Genomic DNA, 22,008 nt, shown 5'->3' with positions numbered 1-22,008 from the left:
TGATTGCTGCAAGCCTGAAATCCTGGCTTGAGAAATCAACCGCCAATAACACTGATCAATGCAAAGCTATGGCCTTGCAGTGATCTGTGTAAAATATCAGTGTGTGTGCAGTGTTATAGCCCCCTATGGGAGCCCGACTGAGCTGCCGGGAAGCTTTCACTTTCACTTTTAGACACGGCGATCGCTGCGTCTAAAGAGTTAATGCCGGACATCTGCCGGAACGGCAATGTCCGGCATTAGCCAGTGGTCCTGGCTGCTGATAGCAGCCGGGACCGTGCTGGTATGATGCGAGCCCCGCTCTTGAGCTCGCTTCATAACCCTCACGTGCCGCAGCGACGGGTATATCAGTTGTTCTGCGGCAAGGGGTTAACCCCTTAAGGACTCATCGTTTTTCCATTTTAGTTTTTTCCTCCTTACCTTTAAAAAAATCATAACTCTGCACACACTGATCTATTACATTGATCACTGATTTCTCATAGGAAACCAGTGATCGATGATTCTGTCACTTGACTGCTCATGCTTGGATCTCAGGCACTGAGCAGTCATTCGGCGACCAGACAGCGAGGAGGCGGGTAGGGACCCTCCTGCTGTCCTGTAAGCTGTTCGGGATGCCGCGATTTCACCGCGGCTATCCCGAACAGCTCCCTGACCTAACCGGCATACTTTCACTTTCGACGAGGTGTTCAACTTTGAACGCCGCTTCTAAAGAGTTAATAGCACGCGGCACCGCGATCAATGCCGCGCGCTATTAGCCACGGGTCCCGGCCGTTGTTAGGCCGGGCCCGACCAGCTATGACGCGGGGCCACGCTGTGGCCCGCGTTATAGATCGGGAGCGGACTCATGACGTTGCAGTACGTCATGAGTCCTTAAGGGGTTAAAGAGCAACAGCTTTTATTTTTCAATCCACAGACCCATATGAGGGCTTGTTTTGCGTGTGACCAATTGATATTTGTAATGACACCTTTCATTGTACCTTAAAATGTATGGCTTAACAAAAAAACAGTAGTGGGGGAAGCTGAAAAGGCAACCAAAATTTAGCTACTTTTTTTGTGGGGGGGCATGTAATCTTCATTCGGCAGGTTGGTCCCCGGCGTCTCCGCCATGATACCTGCCTGACACCGCACTCCTGATCTGAGAAAAATAAAGGAAGTTGAAGCTACATTCCTGGTGAGTGCCGTCTACCTTTCTTCTGGTTTGGATATATGGAATTGTTCATTTCTGGACGTAGCACCCGTGTAGGATTTGTGCTTCATTCAGCTCACCTGTTGCTCACTTAGTTACGTTATTACAGTAGTGCTGGTAGCTATATCTTTTCACTATTGCACGATTAAAATAATACCTCTGATTACACGCTTGTCTATTATTGTCCTGCTTATAAACAATTTTAGGCTGGGTTCACACCACGTTTTTGCAATGCATTTTCCATATACGTTTTCAATGTGAAAACCATATGGAACCATATTAAAAACCGTATGCATTGACTCTCCATTGAAGACCGTCCGCCAAACAAACAATGCATCCTGTTGTATTCGTTTTGCATCCTGTACGGTTTTGACAGCTTTTTCCCGTACCCAAAACCGTAGCCTACCACGGTTTTTTTGTCCGGGTGAAAAACCATATTGAAACGTTTGGGAACCGTACAGAAGCATATGTGCGTACGGTTCCATCCTGTTTTCACCATACGGTTTTTGACTTTGCACACTTTTTCTTTTAATCAAACAAGTAAAACTTTATTCATAATGGTGTGAAAAGTTAAAAACATAGTTTTTTTTCTTTAAAAAAACGGATGCAACCGTACATTTTTCAACCAAATACGGATTAAAATTTGTACACACGTTTTGATACAGTTTAGTCAGGTTTTGAGGAATCCGTTTTTTTTTTTATTTTATCAAAAACCTGATACAGGAACTTTATTGCATAAATGTGGGGTTAACCCAGCCTTAACCTGTTAAGGATGCCGGGCGTACCTGTATGCACTGGTCCCATTACCAGGGATTAAAGTGTGCTCGCCAGCTGAGCACGCTTTAAACCCAGTGTGTGCTGACTGCTATCAGCAGCCAGGACCCAGTGTCAATGCCAGGCATCACCGATCGAGTCGATGCCAAGCATTAATTCGTTAGACGAAGCGATCAAGGTTGATTGTGGTGTCTAAAACAAAAGTGAAACCATCCCGGCCGCTAAGCGGAGCTGATCAGGACCATCATGATTAAACCTCAATGCCCTGATCAGCTGAGGACGACAGGAGGGTCCTTACCTGCCTCTTCACCAACTGAACAGTCCTCTGCTGCTCCTAGCTAGAGCCATGCAGGCTGGAGCAGCAGAGCACCAATAACACTGATCAATGCTATGCTATGGCATAGCATTGAGCAGTTTATGCAATCAAAAGATTGCATTGTATGGGCCCCAAATGGGGGTGATAAAAAAAAAAAAAGTGTAATAAAAAAAAAAAAAAAAAAAAGTTTGTGAGTAAGTGCCTCCCCTAATAAAAGTTTGAATAACCCCCCCCCCCCCATTTCCCATTTATTAAATAAAATAATGTAATAAAAAATAAAAATCATTTGTGGTACCGCCATGTGCGTAAATGTCTGAACTATTAAATTATACATGTAAAAAAAATACCAAAGCATTTTTGGTCACTTCATATACCCCCCCAAAAAAAAGCGATCAAAGATTCCCATCAAAATAAAAATGATACCGATAAGAACTACAGGCCAAGGTGCAAAAAATTAGCCCCCATATACGGAAAAATAAAAATATATAGAGGTCAGAAGATGACAATTTTAAATATACAACTATTGGTGCATGTAGTTCAAATTTTTTAAAGTAGTAAAATAAAATAAAACCTACATAACTTAGGTATCCCTGTAACCCTATGGAACTACAGAATAAAGAAAAGGTATCAATTTTACCGAAACGTGCACTGCGTAGTAGGGACCGACTGATATAGTTTTTTTAGGGCCGATATCGATGCTCTGTGGAGGTCAGGGCCGACAGCCGAAAACTTATACCGTTATTCCGGTATAAGTTAACAGCTATTTATTCCCCCCACGACCCCCCCCCCCCCCCCCCCCCCCGGCGACACCGCTGCAGATCATTGATTTAAAGCGGGCGCTTTAAATCAATGAACTGCGGCGGCTTTTGCGGTGCCAGAGACCGCCGCCCGCTTCTCTACCCCTGCCTGTCCTAGGGTCCTGAGCCCTATCACCACCACCGCACCACTCCGGCCAGAGACCGCCACCGCTGCCCCATTGCCTCCCCCATTCCCGGTTTTATAATTACCTGTGCCCGGGGTCCGCTCTACTTCTGTCTCCAACGCCGTCCTCCTGAGCTGTCACTGTGCGCAATGAAGGTGAAGTTGCGTTGAGGACGTCACTCGTCATTGATTGCGCAGCGCACAGCATAACACAGGACGGCGCAGGAGCCAGAAATAGCGTGGACCCCGGGGCGGTGGGGGTGCGGCGCGGTGCGGGGGTTGGGGCATTACCGGATTATCGGCAAGGTAATTGCCGATACAGATAACGTCCACAATTGTGAATATCGGCCGATAATATTGGCCAAACCGATAATCAGTCGATCCCTACTGCGTAGAAACGGAAGCCCCCAAAAGTAGCAAAACAAAAAAATATGTTTTTTTTTTGTTTCACTGCAGATTACAGGTAAAACTTGAAAAATTTGAATATCGTGCAAAGTTCATTTATTTCAGTAATGCAACTTAAAAGGTGAAACTATTATATGAGAGACTCATTACATGTAAATCAAGATAGGTCAAGCAGCGATTTGTCATAATTGTGATGATTATGGCTTAAAGCTCATGAAAACCTCCAAAGCCAGATCATCTGCTGGTGTTGGTCCAGGGTCAACACATCCGTCTACCAGGAGATTTTGGAGCACTTCATGCTTCCTTTCCTTTTAAATTGCATTAATGAAATACAATGAACTTTTGCACGATATTCTAATTTTTCGAGTTTCACCTGTATGTTATAAAATAAGCAATATCATTACAAAGCACAATTGACGCAAAAAAACAAGCCCTTATGTGGGTTTGTAGGTGCAAAATTGAACAAGTTATGATTTTTAGAAGGGGAGGAAGAAAAAAACTAAAGTGCAAAAAATAAAATTAAGTCCTTAAGGTGTTAAATTTTCCTATTCTAACCTCCAATAATTTTTTTTTTTTTTTTACGAGGATGTTTAAAGGCTTATTTTTTGCCCTTGTGATCAGTAGTTTTTATCGGTGTCACTTTTGCATTTTGCACTTTTTTATTACTGTTTTTTCAGGGATGAGACGCAAACTCAACAATTTTGGACTCTATTTTTTTTCTTACCAGTGGATGGCAGCTAAGCCACTCTAATGTTTTAGATACCGTAATCGGTGTGATCGCCGATTATTTATGAGGCCAGCAGCCAACTTGTTCTGATCACAGGAGAGACGTTCACGGATTCATGTACGACGCTGTGTGCCAAGTACCAGGGCACAGCAACATCCATGTACATTGCATGTCCTCTAGGGTGTAGAATATGTATTACAACATATACTGCTGCCGTATGCCTTAACCCCTTGAGGACATGCACCGTAAATGTACGGCGCTGCTTAGAAGTACTAAGTGCACATCGTCGTACATTTACAATGCAGCTTTCCTGGATCACCTCGTCTCCAGACACGGTGAACGGAACAGTATGACTGTTGCTATCTATTAGATATATGGATATCTATATAGATATGTGTATATGTGTGTGTGTGTGTGTATATATATATATATATATATATATATATATATATATATATATATGCAGCCATCCCGGCATATCGCCCAGAGCCCCCCCCCCCTCAAATGTCTGCGATAGCGGCAAATCGCGCATCAATTCAGACCTGCGATTTTCCGCTATTCCGGGTCAGTCGGATCTCTGGTGACCTGGAAAAAAAGGAAGGTAGTCTGTGCATGCTGGGGGTTGTAATTTTGCAACAGCTGGAGGCACATTTTTTCTATAAAAAAAAGCGTGCATTCACTGTTGCATAACTACAACTCCCAGCATGCACAGACTACCAAAGGGCATGCTGGGAGTTGTAGCAGTGTGCCTCCAGCTGTTGCAAAACTACAACTCTCAGCATGCCCTTCGGCTGTCAATGCATGCTGACTGTTGCAGTTTTGCAACAGCTGGAGACACATTGGTTGTGAAAAAGAGTTTGTTACCTAACTCAGTGTTTCGCAACCAGCGTGCCTCCGGCTGTTGCAAATATACAACTCCCAGCATGCACTGAGAGTCTGTAAATGCTGGGAGTTGTCTTGCAACAGCTCACACTAGTTGCGAAACACTGAGTTAAGTAACAAGCGCTCAGTGTTTCGCAACCAATGTGCCTCAAGCTGTTGCATAACTACAATTCCCAGAATGTATGGTCTGTCATTGCTTGGTGGGAGTTGTAGTTTTGCACCCCACCCCCCATGTGAATGTACTAGCGAGTTCTGCTTCAAGTTTGAGATGCGACAAATTTTCCGCCACAGCTCAAACTCACTCTAAACCCAACCGTGTGAATGTATCCTAAAAACACTACACTACACTTACATAAAATTAAAAGTAAAACACTACATATACACATAACCCTACATAAATAAAAATAAAAAATAAACGTCTTGTACAGCACTGTTTCCAAAACAGAGAATCCAGCTGTTGAAAAACAACAACTCCCAGTATTGCCGGACAGCCACTGACTGTCCAGGAATGCTGGTAGTTTTGCAACAGCTGGAGACAACCCTGTTTGGGAAACACTGCTGTGGGGTATTTTTGTGGCGCATTCAAATCCCCAATTTGGGCCTCAAATGCACATGGCGTTCTCTCACTTAGGAGCCATGTCGTATTTCAAGGAAACAGTTTAGGGCCACATACAGGGTATTTCCGTACTCGGGAGAAATTGCACTACAAATTTTGGGGGGCTTTTTCTCCTTTTGCCCCTTATGAAAAGGTAAAGTTGGGGTCTACACCAGCATGTTAGTGTAAAAAAAATTAAAAAAATAAATGTTACACTAACATGCTGGTGTTGCCCCATACTTTTAAATTTTCACAAGCGGTAAAAAGAAAAAAAGACTCCCAAAATTTGTAATACAATTTCTCCTGAATACGGAAATACCCCAATATGTGGAAGCACATATGAAGTGCTCTGCAGGCGCACATCAAGGCTCAGGAGTGGGTGATTTGCACAGGGGTGGCTGATTTTACAGCGGTTCTGACAAACGCAAAATAATAAACACCCAGATGTGACCACATTTTGGAAACTACAACTCTCACGGAATGTAACAAGGGGTATAGTGAGCCTTAGCACCCGACAGATGTTTGGTAAATTTTCGTTAAAGTTGGATGCGAAAATGAAAAAAAGAATTTTCACAAAAATGCTGGTGTTACCCTACATTTTTCATTTTCACAAGGGAGAATAGGAAAAAAAGCCCCCCAAAATTTGTAACCCCATTTCTTCTGAGTAAGAACATACCCCATATGTGGATGTAAAGTGCTCTGCGGGTGCAATAAAATGCTCAGAAGAGAAGGAATGCCATTGGGATTTTGGAGAGAGAATGTATCCGAAATTGAAGGCCATGTTAGTCTACTACACCCCTCACAGAATTTAATAAGGGGTGCAGTGAACATTTACACCCCACAGGTGTCTGACAGATTTTTGGAACAGTGGTCCGTGAAAATGAAAAATGTAATTTTTCATTTGCACAGCCCACTGTTCCAAAGATCTGTCAAACGCCAGTGGGGTGTAAATGTTCACTGCACCCCTTATTAAATTCTGAGAGGGGTGGTTTCCAAAATGGGGTCACTTGTGGGGGGGGGGGGTCCACTGTTCTGGCACCACGGGGGGGCTTCGTAAACGCATATGGCCCCCCACTTCTATTCCAACCAAATTCTCTCACCAAACACCCAATGTCTCTCCTTCTCTTTTGAGCATTGTAGTTTGCCCGCAGAGCACTTTACATCCACATATGGGGTATTTCCATATTCAGAAGAAATGGGGTTCCAATTACCCCTTGTGAAAATGAAAAATTTGGGGTAACTGCATTTTTGTGAAAAAAAAAAAATAATTTAATTTTCCTGTCCAACTTTAGCGGAAATTTGGCAAACACCTGTGGGGTGTTAAGGCTCATTGTACCCCTTTTTACATTCCTTGAGGGGTGTAGTTTCAAGAATAGTATGCCATGTTTTTTTTTTTTTTTTTTTACTGTTCTGGCACCATAGGGGCTTCCTAAATGCGACATGCCCCCCAAAAACCATTTCAGCAAAATTTGCTTTCCAAAAGCCAGATGTGACTTCTTCTCTTCTGAGCATTGCAGCGTGCCCACAGCGCACCTGACGTCCACACATGGGATATTTCCATACTCAGAAGAGATTGGGTTACAAATTTTGGGAGGTATTTTCTCCTATAACCCCTTGCAAAAAATGTAAAATTTGGGGGAAAACCAGCATTTTAGTGAAAAAAAATAAAAATCAAATTACACATCAGACTTTAACGAAAAGTCGTCAAACACCTGTGGGGTGTTAAGGCTCAGCAGACCCCTTGTTACGTTCCTTGAGGGGTATAGTTTCCAAAATAGTATGCCATGTAGGTTTTTTTTTTTTTTGCTGTTCTGGCACCATAGGGGCTTCCTAAATGTGACATGCCCCCCAAAAACCATTTCAGAAAAACTTACTCTCCAAAATCCCATTGTCGCTCCTTCTCTTCTGAGCCTCGTAGTGCACCCACAGAGCTCTTGACATCCACCCATGAGGTATTTCCTTACTCGAGAGAAATTGGGTTACAAATTTTGGGGAGCTTTTTGAATTTTTGGGGGGAAGATTTTGAATTTTCTCCTTCATTTTGCTGCTATTCCTATGAAACACCTTAAGGGTTAACACACTTTCTGAATGTCATTTTGAATACTTTGGGTGTGCAGTTTTTATAATGGGGTCATTTATGGGGTATTTCTAATATGAAGACCCCTCAAATCCACTTCAAAACTGAACTGGTCCCTGAAAAATTCAGATTTTGAAAATTTTTTGAAAATTTGAAAATTGCTGCTGAACTTTGAAGCCCTCTGATGTCTTCCAAAAGTAAAAACATGTCAACTTTTTGATGCCAATATAAAGTAGACATATTGTATTTGTGAATCAATATTTTATTTATTTATTCAGAATATCCATTTTCCTCACAAGCAGAGAGTTTCAAAGTTAGAAAAATTGAAAATTTTCTAAATTTTTATGACATTTTGGGATTTTTCACCAAGAAAGGTTGCAAGTAACGACAAAAACTTACCACTTGTTAAAGTAGAATATGTCACCAAAAAACTCTCTCTGAATCAGAATAATCGGTAAATGCATCCCAGAGTTATTAATGCATAAAGTGATAGTGGTCAGAATTGCAAAAAAGGGCTCAGTCCTTAAGGGGTTAAAGGTAAAGGCAGGCCAAATTTTGTCTATTAATGACTATATTTTATCAGTCCCACAAACTGTTTGCATTTGTGAAACAACACATACAGTCACTTGAAAATTATGTTTGGTCTTTTGCAGTCTAAAGCTGTACATGTCTATGCTTGCAGTTCAGCAGTCCTATAATATAGATGCATAGTTCACCGTCTCAAGCTCTGCACCGATCTGCATGACTGATATAGGGGACTGACTAGGGATATAACCTATAACACGTTAGGACTTTCCATTCTCCTAAGATCAGTCAACACCCAAGTATCCAGTTGTTAAGGTAGTTTATTACGAATACATCGATTTACAAGGATGGGAATCCTTACATTCCAAGAAAGGTAGAGAGACCCATACCCACAATGGGATGTCCGTTCTTTTTATTACCTTTTCACAAACATTGCCCGATGGGCTAGAGTTTACTTGTAGCTTATGAGATATTTAAAATGCTTTGTCAATCACAGTGGACCCTGTACAGGTTGTGGAATGTCTGTTTTAACCCGATAAAGAACATGGACGTCTATGCTCGTCCAATGGCCGTTAATGGCGTATGACACGGGCTCCCGACTCGAGCCCGTGTCATACCTGCCGGCCCCCAGCTGATTCCTGTAGCTGGGGGCCGGTGTTAATAGCAGACATGTAGCGATCGCCGCGGCCGGCTATTAACCCTTTAGATCGCCGCTGTCAAGGTTGACAGCGGCGTCTAAAGGTGCCTGTATCCCGTCCCCGGTAGTCGAGAGGGGTGGATCGACCAGCACGATTGGGTGGGGACGATCCACTGCTGAGGTAGCCTGAGGGCTTACCTCTCCTGCTGTGCTGGTCCCGGTGCTCAGAATGATAAAGCCCGGCAGGACCAAGCTTTATCAATAAAACACAGAGCACACAGATCAATGGGATTATATGTAACCCCATTGATCTGTATGAGGAATCAAATGATTCCTCCTAAAAGTCCCCTCGGTGTACAGGGCCCTGCTTGTCCTCGGTGTACAGGGCCCCGCTTTAAAATGCCCAAAAATTTAAATGCACGGAATATCAGTATAAATTAGCGGCTATCTGCCTGAAAGTTCACAGGTTATAGGTATCTGTTCTAAAAAATCAATATCAGTCGATCCCTAATTAGATACATAATAAAAGCATTTGATACATAGTGTTAGATATATAGTAAAAGAAGGTACACTTCTATTTTCCCATAACATAACCCTCCAGATTAAAGGGTACTTTGTAGTCATATAGAAAAACATTTATTGTGCACAATCCAACAGTGCAACCTGCTATGCCTCATAAGCTCCAGTATCCATCAGGTGAGCCAGTGCTGTAAAATATGTGATACTAAAGTGCTGATGCCCCTACTGGATATGGGACTGTAGGAGACAAGGTCGTCCGTAAATGATACAGTGAGGAAAACATGTTGTAGCCATTCTACACTGAAAGACTAGTAAAGCAATTTTTGTACATTACTGCTAGATAAATGTCACTATATGATACTTATTTTAATACACTTGGCACTGAGGTTATACCTTGTCCCAAACCATTTTTTTTTCACAATCAAGCACACAGTAGGAAAACAGAAAGCGACCACCGTAATAAAGCAGTTATATACCATATAGCTTCAACTATCCTACTTGCCAAGCAGCTAGTAAGGCTAAACAGGCACCACATTCCCATTTATCTGCACTTGTATAATTAGGATAGAGTTTATTTTACTGATACTTTGTGGTAGTGTTTATAAGTATTAAACCATAGAACATAGATGAATAAAATAATTTACAATGAGCCAGTAGAAATATTTCAGCTGAATGAACCTGCATCAGTGTTTTTATAAATAGTGTGTCTCCGGCTGTTTCAAAATTACAACTCCCAGCAAGCCAGGACAGCCTTATTCTGGGAGTTCCAGTTCGAAGCTGTAGGCACACTGTTTGGAAAACACTGAACTACATGATAAGCCCATATATCTGTGATACTGTGCTAACACTGAATAAAGTGAATCTTCATAAGTATGCGAATAGTCATTACTAGACAAGTATACACTCCACTAGCCTCTATACAAGCAGTAAACCCCTAGTGCTCTTTAAACATTCAGCACAAGGACATGTTCACAAGTCCAGGATTTTGTCAGAACCTAGGTGCCTACATTTTACAGTCTGTTGACATATACAGCTAAAGCAATTAGGGCATTTTACATCCCCATTTACATACAACAGAAATATATCCAAGCAGAATAAGGAAGGCGGCGATGATTTTATAATCCATGATATGTTCACTATTAATATGTATTCTGCATGAAAAAGAGACATAATGGCCCCACTACTTATAGTACAAGCCTAGGCCATGTGTAGATTCACTGGAATATCTACAGAACTTTGAGATTTCTGCTGCAGAAACACGTGAATTTAACCAATTTAAATCCCAAGTAAACGTCTTCAATGACGACCATCTACGTTATTGCTTTGACATACAAACTATTATAACTTAATTTAAAGATGATGACCTGTCGGCTCTGACTTCTCAGTTTTAGTAAACACTTGTATTTGTATTGACATAACTATTCTAGGCAATTTTTTCTCACAACTATACATACTAACATAACTTGTTCCACCTACCAAAACTCAGAACATTGGGGGAATTCATCAAGACCTGTGCAGAGGAAAAGTTGACCAGTTGCCCATTGCAACCAATCAAATTGCCTCTTTTCTTTTTCCAGAGGACTCTTAAAAAATGAAGAAAAGACCTGATTGGTTTTTATGGACAACTAATTAACTTTTCCTCTGCACAAGCTTTGAATCACCCCCATTGTTACAATCATTTCTTGGTGGCAAATTTCAAAATTTGATGAAAATTTTTTAAATTTTTCATTTTTCTAACTTTGAAGCTCTCTGCTTGTAAGGAAAATAGACATTTCAAATAAATGATATATTGATTCCCATATATAATATGTCTAATCTATATTTGCATCATAAAATTGATGAGTTTTTACTTTTGGAAGACACCAGAGGGCTTCAAAGTTCAGCAGCAATTTTCCAATTTTTCACAAAATTTTCAAGGTCTGAATTTTTCAGGGACCAGTTCAGTTCTGAAGTGGATTTGAAGGGTCTTCATATTAGAAATACGCCACAAATTACCCCATTATAAAAACTGCTGGGAGATGTAATTATGCAACAGCTGGAGGTACGCAACTAAAACATGCAGCTGTTTGCTGCTTGGGCTTGCTGGGAGTTGTAGTTTTGCAAGATCTGAAGGGCCACAGTTTAGTGACAACTGCACAGTGATCTCCAAACTGTAGCCCTCCAGATGTTGCTAGGCAACTCACTGGCTTCCGTAGGATCCAGGCAGCCGCATTGCCGTCCTCTGCTGCCGCCGATCGCCGCTGCCGATGGTAAGTGGACCTTCGGCGCCGGTCCCCATCGGTTCCCCCGTTCTGCCCTGACAACAGTGGGTGGGCAGAGCTGGGGAACCGAACGTTATCCCCACCCCCAATCTGCTATTAGTCGTCGCTTCTGAACAACCAATAGCAGTTATAGGAGGGGTGGCACCCCTGCCACCTCACTCCTATCCCTACAGGGGATGGTGGGTGTCTTGGACACCGGGTCATTGAAGACTGGCAAATTCACCAGCGATTGCCAACATGGGGGGGGGGGGGGGGGGGGAGAGAGAGGGCATTTGCACCGGTTGTCTGCTGATAGATATCAGCAGTCACCCTCATCCGGTCCCCGCGGTGGGGACCGAAATTTTCACGGGCGTACAGGTACGCCCTTGGTCCTTAAGTACCAGGGAGTGACTGTGTACCTGTACGCCCTTGGTCCCCAAGTGGTTAAATCATTCCTGTCAGATCTCTCAAAAAAACCTGACCATGTATATTTAATTTACATGCATCTATCATCTATAGTTATTAGAAATCTCTCTCATATGCTGCATTCACACTTCGTTTTTACATTACGGTGCCGGCTGGGGGAGGGGCAAACCGGGCTCTCCCGTACCCCAGCCGGACCAGCGCTGAACTCCATTTACTTTAATTAGCCGACCGGAGTCAAACGGTGACACCGGTCGGCTCATTTTTGACCCGTATCCGCTTTTGTGACCGGACCTAAAACCGTAGTATACATCTTGGGACATATCGCAATGCACTTACAACAGCGCTAGGTACAGAGTAGTCAGGAAGGCAGAAATGGTAAAATCCTATTTCTGCCTTCCCTTGTGGCTCCATGGCCAACAGCTAAGCACCTACCCCAAAGCTGAACAAACTTGCATGCAACGTTACTCTAGAATGCCTTAAAACTTGTCTCAACAATAAAGCCATTAAATCACAGACTGAAAAAAAATCATGTATCTGCAGTCAGGGGTTAAGAAAAGATGCTCCAAAATTGTGATTTAAAAAAAAACAAAAAATAAAAAAAAACACCACACTTGAGAGGGCTGACAGGTCCTTTATAACTTTATTGGCCCACTCAAACAATTTTTTAATTCTTATTATGACTGAAACTCAATATTATCGATAAAAAATTGTTAAAGGAGAAGTATCATGGGAAAAAAAAATTACCCCCTATCCAAAAGGATAGGGGATAAGTTTTAGATCGCAGGGGGTCCGAACGTTGAGGCCCACTGCAATCTCCTTCACAGCAGCGTGTCACGAACTCTGGATACGTTTTTTTCCCATGACACTAATGAAAATTGTCGTCGACAATTTCCAAAATAGATTCATTGGTTGTTAGGGGGTGTGGCCTCAGTCGTTAGGGGACGTGGCCTAGTAACAGTATTCCTACTATTGTTATTACTTTCCCTGCCTTTTAGCCCCTCAGTCTTCCCCCTAAATGCCCCCTCCATTTCATCCCCCTTATCCTCCAGTGCATTTTTGAAGATGCTGCTGGCCTGCCTGCAGCAGTGAGACTGCAACCTGAAGTGCATTCCAGAAACTGTTGCCGCCTCCTTGCCCTAGGCGACTCCAGTCACAAGACGACTATGGTCCTGACATTGTGGGAGCCCCCCCTGTCCAGGGAGCTCTGTTCTTCATCCTCTGTGCAGTGACTGATCTTCCTGATGCATCACCAAGGTCTGAACTGCTTCTCCTCCCCTGCAGCCAGGTTAACCTCTGCTGTCCCCTCTCTTTTCCCCCTGTTAAAGGACATCTGCAGCAATAACTTATCCTCTATCCACAGGATAGAGGGTTAGGTGTCTGATCAAGGGGGGGGTCCGACTGCTGGGACCCCTCACGATCTCCCAAATACGGCCCCGGCATTGCCGCGCTATGCGCCAGCTAATTCGCGTAGCATCGACCTCACTGAGGTCAACGGCGCGCCCCCTCCTCATAAAGCTCTATAGGAGAGGCGGAGAGGCACGAACGCTGCATCCCCGTCTCTCCCATAGAACTACATGGAGGAGGCTTGTCAGCCGCAGTCATGCTGGGGCCAACACGCCCCCTTGCATAGGAGAGCAGCGGCAGAGCCATGGTCCCGTGCAGGAGATCGTAGGGGGGTCCGTAAGCTGGGATAGGGCATAAGTTATTTTTGCTGCAGATTTCCTTTAAAAGGGGTACTCCGCACCCCTAGACATCTTATCCCCTATCCAAAGGATAGGGGATAAGATGTCAGATCGCCGGGGTCCCGCTGCTAGGGACCCCCGGGATCTCGGCAGCAGCACCCACCTGTGTAACGTCACGCCCCGCCCCCTCAATGCAAATCTATGGGAGGGAGCGTGACGGACCTCCCTTAGACTTGCATTGAGGGGGCGGGGCGTGATGTTACACGGGGCAGAGTCGTGACATCACGCTCGTCCGCCATTGTGGTCGTGATCCGAAGACTCAAGCGTTGCTGGTGTGAGGTGGAAGCCACACAGGTGGGTGCTGCTGCCGAGATCCCGGGGGTCCCCAGCAGCGCGACCCCGGTGATCTGACATCTTATCCCCTATCCTTTGGATAGGGGATAAGATGTCTAGGGGTGTGGAGTACCCCTTTAAAGGGGTATTCCAGAAAAAAAAATGTATATATATCAACTGGCTTCAGAAAGTTAAACAGATTTGTAAATTACTTCTATTAAAAAAATCTTAATCCTTTCAATAATTATCAGCTGCTGAAGTTGAGTTGTTGTTTTCTGTCTGACAACAGTGCTCTCTGCTGACATCTCTGCTTGTCTCGGTAACTGCCCAGAGTAGAAGAGGTTTGCTATGGGGATTTGCTTCTAAACTGGGCGGTTCCTGAGACAGGTGTCAGAGAGCACTAAGACAGAAAAGAACAACTCAACTTCAGAAGCTCATAAGTACTGAAAGGATTAAGATTTCTTAATAGAAGTAATTTACAAATCTGTTTAACTTTCTGGAGCCAGTTGATATATAAAAAAAAAAGTTTTTTCCTGGATAACCCCTTTAACTCTTAAGATGCAGTCCTCACTTCCTCTCCTTAACCCTTCCCTGGTCCCCTAATCACCTTTTTTATCCAACAAATCAAACCAATAATTTTACAAATAGTTCAGCCCTAATTCACTTTTTAAAACTAAAACGTTTGTATATGTTTTACTACTTGCTACTACTTCACAAACTTATAAACAGTGGAATGAATCTTTACTTCTATATGTAAGCAAGTAATGGACCCCCATTGTCCATTTAACAAAAATTAATTGCTACGAGTGAGGGACAGTATTTAAACCACTGATCTGTATCATTCAGGAAACATCCTGTGATTAAAGTCACTTCTAACTGCCCAAAATGCCACACAAAATACCACAGTGTGTATTACAGAATTATACATTTCTGCATGGTAATTCTCACATCAGAGCCTACCTCAGAAATCAGATGTATAGTCTATTATATATCAGTTGTGCCTAACCCATGGCTTTCACAAATCTGCCATCCACCACCCAGGAATGCTGGGAGCTGTAGTTCTGCAACAGCTAGAAAGTCACAGGCTGGAGCTCATTGTTTTATATCTCTCATTTTCACAATGAGCGCAAAAATGCTGGCAATGCAATGCCAAATCTTCTTAAAGCGTACCCGTCAGATCCAAAAAAAAAAAAAAAAATGTTTTAATATATCACTCAGTATCTAATCCTGACCATGTACATCTAATTTTTATGTGTCTAGCACCTTTATTTATTTTTTTATTACACTTTTAATTTAGCTCACTAGTCTGAATTCCTCTCAAAGGGAGGGGCGTGGCCTAATTGTGCAGGTCTCCGCCCCCTCCCTCAGTATGCTCTCTGCTCACATCTCCCCTAGTATTACCAAAACTACAACTCCCAGCTTGTCCTCACTGACAGTAGCGGGACACAAGCTGACAGTGGGAGGACATTTCCTCCAGCTGAGAGCCCTGCGCTCACACCTGTCAATCAAGGAAGTGTGTCCATGACATAGGTGATGACGCATGGACACAGCAGGACTAGTATATGTCCAAGCAGGCAGGGGGGGTAGTTGTTTGACTGGCTTTTTCGTATGAAATACTGAAAATTTCTAATGAAAGCAATTACAAAACCTATTGGTTTTGCATGCTTTACAACACATCAAAAGTTTTTGTATCTGACAGTGCCCATTTAAGCTGAACATTTAGATGCGCTGTAAAACACACATCATATAAACACTAAAAAGCAACCAAATAAAGTTTTCCCAGAACAAACATTGATACTATAAACATTTTATTGTTGGTGGTCTTATCAGTCTCCGGTTCCTCCCCCCCCCCCCCCCCCACCAAAAACTGCAGAGGAAGGAGACTGCTCTTCATAACACTTTATGGGAGACATGGAAACAGTCCCCCCCAATAAGCCACACATATTTGTAATAGGAAACATCTTTGTTTTACAAATGTAAACAATGGGGGCTTGTAAGGAATAATTAGGTCAATGTGACATCACAGTGAATGACATAGGCTCAAGGCAGCTGTACTAGACTTAGGGCTGGTAAACTACAATTCTCCCCAAGGGTCTATTCACATGTACAGTATTCTGCACAGATTTGATGCACAGGATTTTAAAGGGGTACTCCGGTGAAAACCTTTTTTCTTTTAAATCAACTGGTGGCAGAAAGTTAAACATATTTGTAAATTACTTCTATTAAAAAATCTTAATCCTTCCTGTACTTTTTAGCTGCTGAATACTACAGAGGAAATTCTTTTCTTTTTGGAATGCTCACTGATGACATCACGAGCACAGTGCTCTCTGCTGACGTTATTATAATAATAATAACGCTTTATTTATTGTTGTCTTTAGTGGGATTAGAACCCAAGTCCCCAGCACTGCAAGGCAGCAGTGCTAACCACTGAGCCACCATGCTGCCCATAGCATACATCTGCTATGCATGGTTGCTAAAATGGACAGAGATGTCAGCAGGGAGCATTGTGCTCGTGATGTCTTCAGTGTTCCAAAAAGAAAGGAATTTCCTCTGTAGCATTCAGCAGCTAAGAAGTACTGGAAGGATTAAGATATTTTAATAGAAGTAATTTACAAATATGTTTAACTTTCTGCCACCAGTTGATTTAAAAGAAAAAAGGTTTTCACCAGAGTACCCCTTTAAGCTGTTTTCAGTCAGTTTACATTGAAATCTGCAGCAGAAAATCCTGCGCATCAAGTCTGCACAGCATACTGTACGTGTGAACAGACCATAAAGGGTACAAACCATTGTGAGAGATCTAGGTTTTCCAAACATGCTACAGTACATTTAGGAGGGATCAAAAAAACTCCAGTTTAAAAAATGACTGCTACTCTACAGGTACTACTTCCATTATACAAAACAGCTATTATGTTTGGCAGACTATGGATGTTCTATACATGTACTGCTAAAAGTACTGTTGGACGTGATCTTATAGGTTTTTTTTTTTTTAACAAATGGTCATTTTAGGAAACTGGTAGTTCTTCCAATTTCCTGATCACATTAAAGAAGGCCACATACCTCCATAAAGGAGGACACTTTCAGATCACATCAGATGAAGGCCACAAGGAATCTTACTCATCTCATTTTAGCAAAAAAAAGCTTTTTAAGGTGAACTGTCACTGACCGGTGTGTTTTGCAGGGGCCCCCGTGATCTCCTGCATGGGCCCCACCTTCTTGAAAGTGGGCAAGTGATGGCAAGCTCAGCCAATTGCCGGCCACAGACATCCTGTCTCAGCTGGTGATTGACTAAGCGGACCATCACTTGCCTGCGTCCAGAGACATGGAGGCCGGAGGGTGCCAAGGACAGGTAAGTAAGGAACCCATCACATTAAAAATGGAGTCTAATGCTCATCATGTTATAGAGCTGGAGGAGTTGAGAAGATTAATATATCGTTTTGTGGGGAAAAAATTAAGATAACTTGGCATTTGTTCATGAAAAACTCTGCTCATTTTGAGATATGTAATCAAGTGGGCGGATCAATTGACATATCTGTGTTTAGGGAGCTGTCAGTCACCGACTAGGACCACACACACACACACGACTACTTAGCCCAGAATGAGCAGAGATTAGCAATAATAACATGATATTCTGGAATTTTTCCTACAAAACTATATATTAATCTGCTCAGCTCCTCCCGCTGTATAGCATAATGCCTGCAGATTGGACTGCATTTTCATCGTAACAATTTCCCTTTAAGACTAAGTAAGGGCCCATGGTGCCATGAAGGTAACTGTATATTTTCCCAAGGAGGGATAAAGAGAAAAAAAATAAAAAAGAAAGCAAATCCAAGTGACCCCACAAGTCAGACCATGTACGACATTTTACAGCACGACAAGGGCCCTAAAATCTTCTCTGCATAGTGACCGAGACACTGCCATCTATAAAAAGTTTTGATAGTGCCAGGGTCTTAGTGCCAAGACTCCCATGGATCATTAGAGCAAGTCAGGAGAAGCAAGTGCAGAGCCAGGGAGTAAAGCTCACTGGCCAACATTTATCATAGTCTATAGACTGTTTTTTGTGTCTAAAAAAAAGGCGCAAAAAAGGCACAAGCAGGGTTTATTTGCACATTTCTGCTGATTTTGAGTTGCAATCCACTGATTCTGGCAATACACATGATATGGAAGGGATTTATCAACTGCTATTTTTTTTTAAAAGGCGCAAAGCCACTGAAAAGTCTCTAAAATTGCACCAGCCCAGACTTAGCTTAGCTTTTTGGTGTATGTGAAGAGAGAAATTTCTGAAAATGTGACCTGCGCAAAATGTATCAAATGCTCTGTGACCATTTAATAAATGTAGCGCTCCTGCACATCACCAGCACACAAAAAAGGTGTAGAAAAATGCTTCACTTACACCTACAATGATAAATGCCGGCCACCATCTCATGCTTCTGCCAGCTTGCTCTAAAGCTCTCTTTAGGGTCTCTGCAATGAGATCCTGACTGATTAAAACTTTTGACATGACTAAAACGTCAAATGTTTCTTTCTGTATAAAGGACAGGTACACTTTAGTGGTGACGTGAAGCCCTAATACCCCTGAGTAAACATTTCCTGCATAGACAACTATCCACAGCCAAACTCCTCATCTCTGCATGCGTGGGCCATGTGCAAGTAAGGCTCCTGCTGAAGTTGTTACAAAAAAAGCTTAAGATTTAAAAATAAAAATAAATAAATAAAAAGACTGTCTTTGGTTGCAAATCTGCTAGTACAATTCTGCATCCACTTTATAGTACAGCTATAGGGGGGACAGAGCTAGTGGTCCACTGGTGAGATTAGGAGTCTGGAGAATCATCACTATACTGCAGGGATGAGATCTACAATGGTGTCAGGCCGGGTTCACACCACGTTTTTTGCAATACAGTTACCATAGACATTTTCAATGTGAAAACCGTACGGAACCGTATTGAAAACCGTATGCATTGACTCTCCATTGAAAACCATATGTCACACAATGCATCCGGTTGTGTCCATTTTTTTCCTGTACCAAAAACCGTAGCCTACCACGATTTTTGGCCCAGTTGAAAAACCATATGGAAACCATGTATGTTTTTTTTCAACATGGGAGTCAATGGGAACCGTATGTGCATACAGTTCCATTAGGTTTGCACCATATGGGCCCAGATTTATCAAACTGTGTGAGAGAAGAAGTGGAGTTATTTTTCCACAGCAACCAATCACAGCTCAGCTAACAAGCTTTGGTAAAGTGAAAGCTGAGCTGTGATTGGTTGCTGTGGGAAAATCACTCCAGTTTTTCTCTCGCAAAGTATGATAAATCTGGCCCATGGTTTTTGACACCGAAAGTTTATTTCTTGGAATTTTAAACAAACAAGTGAAACTTTATTCATAATGGAGTGAAAAGTTAAAAACCATGTTTTTTCCCCCCTTAAAAACAGATGCAACCGGACATCATTTCTTTAAAAAAAAAAAAAACGTATACGGGTTAAAATTTGTACACACACGTTTTGATACAGTTTAGTCTGGTTTTGAGGAATCTGTTTTCTCATCAAAAACCTGACACGGGGGAACCTATTGCAAAAACGTGGTGTGAACCCAGCCTGAGAGAACTGTAACCACCTGCTCGGGTCTGAAGAATAGACATTCAGGATCATAGGAACATACGGGGAGATTTATCAAAACCTGCGCAGAGGAAAAGTTGTCCAGTTGCCCATAGCAACCAATCAGATCGCTTCTTTCATTTTGCGGAGGCCTTGTTCAAAATGAAAGCAGGGAGCCGATTGGTTGCTATGGACAACTGGGCAACTTTTTTTGTCCTCTGGACAGATTTTGATAAATCTCTCCCACGGAGTGTACATGCATTTGGTCCATCTAGTCTGCCCAATATTCTGAGTACTATCCATAGTGCCCTCTCTTATATAAAGAGTAGCCTTATGCCTATCCCATTCAGTATTTGCAGCAACTACTTCTACAGGAAGGCTACACCAAGTATATACACACACAATGCAACCTTGAAGACGACGGTCTACCCCAGTCTTTTCCAAACGGCGCACCTTCCGCTTTTTGCAAAACTACAACTCCCAGCATGCCCGGACAGCCGTTGGCTGTCCGGGCATGCTGGGAATTGTAGTTTTGCAAAAAGCGGAAGGTGCGCCGTTTGGAAAAGACTGGTCTACCCAAACATTAAAAGGAGCCATAATATGCGACAACAAAACTAAATTTTTTTTAACGTAGAAAGACCCCCCATTTCACTGTGGCGGCCATTTTTGTAAACATCACAACAGGAAGTGCAGCCATATTGGGGGCTGCAGCAGCTCAGCCCCTGGTGACAAGCCTTTCTTAGCATGTAAAGTTGGTGATCAGCTGTGGGGAAAGTTAGGTGTCCTGGCTGTCATGGGATGGAAAACAAAGGGTTAAAATGTCCGGCCCACCAAGGAGTTTGGGGGAGCTGCATGGCGCTGTCAGTGTGAGGACATGTGTCGCCCCCCCGAGCTTTGTTCCTTCCCGGTGCAGCATGCAGTGTGTCCCGGTGCCCGTCTCCCCTCAGTCCACCTCACCGTGCAGCCACAGGCACTAGATTGTTGGTGACTCCTTTCTCCCTTTCTCTCCCCTCCCCTCTTCTCTCTTCCCTGTCCCGCCATCTTGGGCCGGGAAGAGCAGCCATTACTTAAACTAAATGACAGGGGGGATGTACAACAGGGCGAAAAGCCGCAGACAACTTTGACTCGGATAATGAGAATAGCGCCGTGTGAACAGTACAGCAGGCAGCAGCGGCCCCCGCCCGAGCCCCACACACATACACACCTCCCCGGGTGCCCCACAGCACAGCATGCGTATTGTTTACCCGACCCGACCACACAAAGGCAACTGCACGAGAGCCGGCACAGCGCCCCCCAGCGAGGGGGCACCACCTCTAGTCAGCTTACCTTAGAAAGCAAGGCCTTCGTTCTGGCGCCATCTTCATGAAGCTTCAGAAATCCATAGAGTCGGCTGCAGCAGGAGACGGCACATTATCCCGGGGCAAGGCGGACGAGCCGAGGGGGAAGAAAAAGCAACACAAATCACAATAAAGACCGAGCAAACTCCGCCGCCCCGCCACCACCACCACCCCGGGGGAAGGAGAGGGTCACACGGGGTGCGGGAGAGGGAAGGGGGAGCAAACAAGAAGGCCGCCAACCTGTCGAGCCCGGCCAGGGCTTCTCGCTCGTCCGCCGTCAGGTTAGGGAAGTCCTCCTCGCTCTCGCTCGCTTTTCCCGCCGCCATTTTCTTTTCCTCATCACCGAGGGAGGCAGCAGCAGAGAGCACAGCTGCGGCGGAGAGCGACACTCCGCACGATTTCATGGAAACGCAGCGTCACTGGCAGCAGTCACACGGCGAGCAGCGGGAGAGAAGCGTCAGTGATGCGGGTGCGTGAGCCCGGCCGTGTAAACACACCGCCTTATTGTGGGGCGCACTCCCCCCGTCTACCTCCACATCCCCCCAGAGCTAGCGGGGCGCCTCATGCTGGAGACCTCTCATCTGTAATGTCTTGTTTACACTGTGCTTTCTGTGTAGTTTTACATAGTGTGTGCGCTGAGAGCGGAGGCCCCGGGATGCGCGGCACAAACTTGTGGCAATGGTGTCAGCCCGCAGCACACACGCACTTCTCTGCTCGGCAACGTATACTCGCAACCCGCCGCCGCCGCCGATCTTCTCTCGCCCCGCCCACTTTCTCCTCTTGCCAAAGACCACGCCTCGCCCCGCCTTACGCAGCCACTGGCGTGCCGGCGCTGAAC

General features: G+C 43.8%; 1 protein-coding gene across 6 annotated transcripts in view; it reads right to left on the bottom strand.

Annotated features, from left to right (window-relative positions):
* KDM6A (lysine demethylase 6A) overlaps positions 1-21,922 on the bottom strand; it is a 176,396-nt gene extending 154,474 nt beyond the window's left edge. For 3 of the 6 annotated variants that reach the window (XM_056558175.1, XM_056558180.1, XM_056558181.1), the window contains exons 1-2: positions 21,411-21,922; positions 21,160-21,223 (exon numbers count right to left, since the gene is read on the bottom strand). In XM_056558175.1, coding sequence (XP_056414150.1) covers positions 21,160-21,223; positions 21,411-21,574 — 228 coding nt within the window. In that variant the 5' untranslated portion in view covers positions 21,575-21,922. The remainder of the gene's footprint in view (positions 1-21,159; positions 21,224-21,410) is intronic. The other 3 variants (XM_056558174.1, XM_056558176.1, XM_056558177.1) reach the window with 1 other exon arrangement.
* Positions 21,923-22,008: the final 86 nt, after the last annotated feature.

Source organism: Hyla sarda, chromosome 2 (assembly GCF_029499605.1).
Source record: "Hyla sarda isolate aHylSar1 chromosome 2, aHylSar1.hap1, whole genome shotgun sequence".
NCBI lineage: Eukaryota > Metazoa > Chordata > Amphibia > Anura > Hylidae > Hyla > Hyla sarda.
This window is presented reverse-complemented; position numbering and strand designations above follow the sequence as displayed.